Below are 6437 nucleotides of genomic sequence, written 5' to 3'. Positions count from 1 at the left end.
TTTTTTTTAAGGAGAAATTGGTATTTTTAGTAGCTATTTGTCTAGTTGGGATAGGATTGTAATACTGTAATTGGTAAAAATGTTATTGAATTTGAGAGGATTATTGATTTAAAAAGACTGAACTTGAATTGTGTTGAAGATGCCTTTCAGGGAAGAGGTAACATTTCTAGGTGACTGGAGTGCTTGCCAGATTGCATAACTAATATAGGGCCTTTTTTCCCCGTCTTGGAGTGCTGGGGACTGAACCCAAGGCTTGTGCATTATTAGACAAGTGCTCCTCACCTTAGGTAGAGGACTTGTAATGCTCTTTGCATAGGATATGGCTTCTATGTGATGTCTTTTTGTTTTGTTTTTTGTTTTTTTTTTCGAGACAGGGTTTCTCTGTGTAGCCCTGGCTGTCAGTTCCTGGCTGGAATTCACTCAGTAGACCAGGCTAGCCTTGAACTCAGAAATCCACCTGTCTCTGCCTCCCAAGTGCTGGGATTAAAGGGGTGCGCCACCACCGCCCGGCTTTCTATGTGATTTCTTAAAAGCTGGACAATTGGTAATTGGTACATGTCAAACAGCACTTGAAGTCCTATATTCTGGTAATGAACATTGTAGATCCCTTCTATTGAGTCTGTAGTCAAGTACCTGTTGAATGAAGAAGTAGAAATAGGCCGGGCGGTGGTGGCGCACGCCTTTACCAGGCGGATTTCTGAGTTCGAGGCCAGCCTGGTCTACAGAGTGAGTTCTAGGACAGCCAGGGCTACACAGAGAAACCCTGTCTCGAAAAAACAAAACAAAACAAAAAACAAAACAAAAAAGGAAAAGAAGTATGGAATGGTCACAATAAAGAGGAAGTGGTTCAAGTATCTCTGTAAAGGTAGGGTAAGTAACAGCAAATTTGCTCCCTCAATACTTGTTTTGGCAGTGGAAGTATTTACTTAGTGGTTGTTTGATGTGCTGATCTGACCTGTGCTGCTTCAAAGAAGCATTTGCTGTTTTAAAAAGCATTAGTTGCCTAGAAATTTATATAGACTGCCTTTGATCTCAGAAATAAGTAGATTGATAGTAGTAGTTAAAAAAGATTCTTTCTCTGGGCTAGGTAGGTAGCTCAGTTGATAGAGTGCTTGCCTAACGTGCACAAAGCCCTGGGTTCATCCCTTAGCCCTACATCACTTGGAAGGTGGAGATAGGATCAGATGTTCAAGGACATCTTGAGATACATAGTTAGTTTAAAGCCTAGCTGAGCTATATGAGAGTGTCTTTAAAAAAAAAAAAGATTCTTTCTCTTTGTATTCTTTGTGGGCTCAAAACAGAATGGTTTTATCTGAAGTACCTGTAGCTTACAGGATTCTAGCTGGGAAGAAGTCTAGGACAAGTATTGGAATTATGTGGAGAGATGATCTCTTTAGTACTCTGCTGAAACTTCCTGTAAAGGACTTCAGTGAATGCTTTGTGCTCAAGTACAGTGTCTTTTTTGGTTCTCATCTAGACTAAGGGTTGACCTTTTACTTTTCATTTGACTTTCAAAATATATTTACTTTTTTAATGTATAAATGTTTTGTCTGCATATATTTATGTGCACCCTATGTATGCAGTTTCTACAGAGAGAACATTGGATTCTCCTTGAACTGATGTTAAAAGACTGTTTTGCAAGTTGATAGAGAGGGGAGTCCCCATAAAGTGATTAATCATAGTTGTGTAGTGGCTAAGGTCTATGGCAAAGACTCTCAGGCCAAGGATATCCCCAAAGAGTACTTCAAATATAAGAAATGAACCAGTAAAGTTTTTGGCTCATTTGGTTGGGGGGGGGGAATCCTAATTCAGTTTTGGCAGATTGTTGCGCAGTTATCCATACTTCATTAAATTACCAACAAGAATGTGCCCCCATGCCCTTCCATACTAGATAGTTTTATTCCAGCTTGATACATACAAACTAGAGTTATTTGTAAAAAAGGAACCTCAATTGAGAAAATGTCTCCATTAGATTGGCCTGTGGGCATTTTCTTGATTAATGATTGTGGGAAGGCCTTGCTTATCTGTAGGCAGGTAGTACTGAGTTACATAAGAAAGCTGCCTGAACAGGCAGAGAAGCAAGTCAGTAAGCAGTGGCTTCTCTTTTAGTTCTTGCCTTCAGGTTCCTGCCATGATTCAGTTCCTGTCTTGCAGGCTATTACCTGGAAGTATAAGGTGAAATTAATTCTTTTCTCTCCAGTTTGCTTTTGGTGTTTTATCACGGCAATAGAAGTCCTAACTAAGACAGTATGCTGTTTCGGAGTTGAGAAATAATGGCTTCTCTCTCCTGGTTTTCTTAGATTTGGGAATGGATGATGAGGGAGATGATGATCCTGTTCCTTTACCAAATGTTAATGCAGCAATTCTAAAAAAGGTAAGTGATTATTTTATTGTTTTCTTATTTTGTTACTGGGTATTGAATTTAGGGTCTCAAACATGCTTAACATATGATCTGTTACTGAACTAAGCCCCAGCCCAGGTAAGGTCTTTTTAGGGGTGGAGTTTTGGGGGTTTTTTTTTTTTTTTGGTTTATTCGTTTTTGTTTGCCACCATACTTGTCTAGACTTCTTAATGAACTTAGGTTATAGTCATTCCATTGTTTCTTTGTATAAATGAGTAATTTGGTTTGTGGTATGTGTGCACATGTGTTTTGGCTGTGTACCTGAAGCCAGAGGAAGACATTAGGTGTCTTGAGACATTCCTTCTCTATTTTCCTGAATCTAGAGCTAGACTGTTAACCAACAAGCTCCCCGATACCACCAACACTAGGCGTTGCAAGTGCATGCTGTCTCAATGTTTTTATGTAGATACTGAGGATTCAGAATGGGGTCCTTATGCTTGTTTAACAAGTGCTCTTAACTGACTGAGCTCTTACCAGCCCTGGAGTGAGTATGTATGTCTGTGTGTACATGATAATTAAATTTTTAAAATTGACTCTTAACTTTTTTTTTTTTTTTTTTTTTGGTTTTTCGAGACAGGGTTTTTCTGTGTAGTTCTGACTGTCCTGGAACTCACTCTGTAGACCAGGCTGGCCTAGAACTCAGAAATCCACCTGTCTCTGCCTCCCAAGTATGACTCTTAACTTTTTATTAGACCTCCCTTAGTTAGTTCTCATCACAGTGTAGTGATGCTCCCAACATTGACCTGAAAGTCTTGTAATAGAATGCCAGAAGAATTTGTTGTTGTAGGTCATTCAGTGGTGCACCCACCACAAGGATGACCCTCCTCCTCCTGAGGATGATGAGAACAAAGAAAAGCGGACAGATGATATTCCTGTTTGGGACCAAGAATTCCTGAAAGTCGACCAAGGAACACTTTTTGAACTTATTCTGGTATGTTAATGTATAAAGGAGTTCTATTGCAGAGCCTTCACCTATTAAAGGATTGAATTGGCTAGGTACATTGATATTCAACTGGATATTCTCTGGACTCATGCAATGTAATATTTATTAGTATCAGGTCAGATAAAGCAAAACTATTTTTTGCTGCCTGTGAAACTTTACTACAGGCACAATTAAAATGGAAAAGAGTGTGCTAACGCAAATCAGAAGAAAGCTGGGCTGGAGTGGTAATATTTTGATGTTAAGAGGGCTATTTTCATAATGATAAAGGGAATTGATTCATTAAGAGTAATAGTCATAGACATTTACCTAGAAGCAGAACTTCAAAAAGTAAAAAAAAAGGAATGAAGCACAAAGGTCAATAAAAAGTTTTGCAGGTATAGAAACTCCAATGTTGCTTCTCAGTAATTATAACAAGTGGACAGAAAACCAGGTCAGGAACACTGCTGAACAGCTTGTCTTAATTTATATGTAGGATGTTACATTTAATTATGGACATATAAATTCTTGTCAAGATAGACTAAGGTTCTGGGCCATACAAATCCCAGATGTAAAAGTATTCAAGTTATACATGTTCTCTGATCTCAGTGGTAGAAGCATGAAAAATGTTTGAAGCCGAGTGCAGTGATGCATACCTTTAAAATAGAATATAGGGGGCTGAGCACTGAGTTTGAGGCCAGCCTGGTCTATATAGCATGTTTTAGGATATTTAGGGCTACATAGTGAGGCCTTGTCTCAAAATAAAGTAGAACTTGGGGAAAAAAATTGTGAACATTTGAAAATTCAGTAATTTCTTAGTAATTTGTAAGCCAATTAAAAATTAGTATTTTTAATTGGATTTAAATAAAACAACTTAAAATCCAGGATAAAGGTAAAGCAGTATATAAGAAGAAAGCTAGTTGAAAGGTGAAGTTACATTGAAAATAATCAGTATTAAGGGGCAGTGAATTTCATAGACTTCATTAAATGGGGTAACATTTTAAGCTCAATTTGATATAAATTGTTAATCTCAAATATTCAGTATATATGACTAAAAGCCATCTTTCATTTACAGGCTGCAAACTACTTAGACATCAAAGGTTTGCTTGATGTCACATGCAAGACTGTGGCCAATATGATTAAGGGGAAAACTCCTGAGGAGATTCGTAAAACCTTCAATATCAAAAATGACTTTACTGAAGAAGAGGAAGCCCAGGTAGGTAGCACATAGCCTATCTTTGATTACTTTTTAAAAAGAAACTGAAACCCAATACCAAGACAAAAAAGCCCAGCATAAAGTCTTGGGCACTGCAGTTATCAGTGGACTTTAAAATTCCTTGATACCAGCGGGGGGATGGTGGCAAATGCCTTTTATCCCAGTACTTGGGAAGCTGTGACATCCAGGGCATCCAGGGCTACACAGAGAAACCTGTCTTAGAGAACAAAAGAACTAATAACAAAAGTTTCGATACAGAGGCAAAATGTGCACCTTTGTTTCCTATAGTCTGTATCTGGATCTAAGCACTTAGGTGAGAGAGTTCTTGAAGACTTTAATTTTAATTTATGAGTATAAACATGGTGCCCAGAAGAGGGCATCAGATTCCTTAGAGTTGGAGTTACAGGTGGTTGTGAGCTGTGGGTGGGGGTGGGATAGGAATTAAGTCCTCTAGGATAACAGTCTTAACCTGAGTTATATAACACCCTGATACTGTTTTTTATAAACATGAGAAAAATGGATTTTGAAGTAAAGGGATTCTTCATTATCAGATTCTCATTTTTTTTTTTTTTACCTGTGACATTTGTATAGGCCATAATCTGTTGGCTTTAGAAATCAGGGCCTGGCCAAGCAGTGGTGGCGCACACCTTTAATTCCAGCACTTAGGAGGCAGAGGCAGGCGGATTTCTGAGGCCAGCCTGGTCTAAAGAGTGAGTTCCAGGACAGCCAGGGCTATACAGAGAAACCCTGCCTCGGAAAAACAAAAAAACAAAAAACAAAACAAAAACAAACAAAAAAAGAAATCAGGGCCTGATAATACAAGAAAGGATGAGTTGGGTTTGCATGCCAGCTTAGAAAGTGGGACTAGAGCTTGCAATTGAATCTGCTGTTCAGTGTTAAAAAGTTAGTCATCAAGTCTGCTTTCCCAGATTTCCATTTTCCTTTCTCAAATGACACAAGCTACTGATGATACAGTATAGGTAATACTTAGCCATCTCAGAAAAGACCACTCAGGGTACTACCTTGTCTGTCTCTTCTAGGTACGCAAAGAGAACCAATGGTGTGAAGAGAAGTGAGCTGCTGTGCCTGTCACTGTAACACTAGAAGGGTTGTTCCAAATGCTAGTTGCACTGCTCTGTTTATAATTGTTAATATTAGAGATCAGTAGACAAACGCAGCCTTGTCCTTACTGCATGTGTAGTTCCAGTCCAGATCAGACCTGTGGCTGAGTTTCTTCTATGAGCAGAAGTTTCCTTTTTTCCCCCCATTAACTCTGAATAAAACCGAACTATGGGTCTGTGGAAAGTGGCATTTTGGGCTTTCCCTCTTTCTGTAAAATGATTTCTGCCTCTAGTTCATTGTCCAGTTAACTTCAGTGAGCCTTTCAAAGTTGGCATTGTAAATAAAACAACTTAGGAGAAGTATGCTGAAATAGAATTAACAAAACATGGTATTTGTTCATGAATCGGAAACTGGAACAAGGCAACTTGAAGTTAACCCTGTGGATGTCTTCCAACCTCTATGCTGCTGGTAAGCTCGTGTGCAGCTGGGCTCTCTTAATTGGATCTGAGGCCTTGTTTTTGTCTTTTTTTTTTTTTTTTTTTTTTAATTTTCTAATCTTCTCAGCTTTGAATATGTTGCCTAGAGATTTAGTTTACTACCCAGTTTGTGGTTTGGGAGAGGGGACTGTAACTCAACAATTTGTTAGCTTTTCAATTAAAAAAGACACTTCATGTAGTATGTCATCTTTTTATCATCATTGTTCCCACGTGGGGAAACACTACTTGCATGTAAAAATTAATCTAACTTTTAACATTAAAGTGTATGGTGAAACTCAGAAAACAGTCATCCTAAGTGCAAGATGCTTTTCAATAATAAAAACTAGTACAATAGGTAGTAAA

At 38.3% G+C, this 6437-nt stretch overlaps 1 protein-coding gene across 1 annotated transcript in view; it reads left to right on the top strand.

The window, feature by feature from the left end:
- The window catches only part of Skp1 (S-phase kinase associated protein 1), a 14855-nt gene extending 8418 nt beyond the window's left edge, over nt 1–6437 (top strand). Inside the window, exons 3-6 of the mRNA XM_028775989.1 lie at nt 2301–2374; nt 3189–3332; nt 4396–4536; nt 5577–6437. Of these exons, the coding sequence (XP_028631822.1) occupies nt 2301–2374; nt 3189–3332; nt 4396–4536; nt 5577–5612 (395 nt within the window). The 3' untranslated portion in view covers nt 5613–6437. The remainder of the gene's footprint in view (nt 1–2300; nt 2375–3188; nt 3333–4395; nt 4537–5576) is intronic.

Source organism: Grammomys surdaster, unplaced genomic scaffold (genome assembly GCF_004785775.1).
Source record: "Grammomys surdaster isolate TR1022 unplaced genomic scaffold, NIH_TR_1.0 262, whole genome shotgun sequence".
NCBI lineage: Eukaryota > Metazoa > Chordata > Mammalia > Rodentia > Muridae > Grammomys > Grammomys surdaster.
Note: the sequence above shows the minus strand (reverse complement) of the source record. Positions and strands in the feature narration are given on the sequence as shown.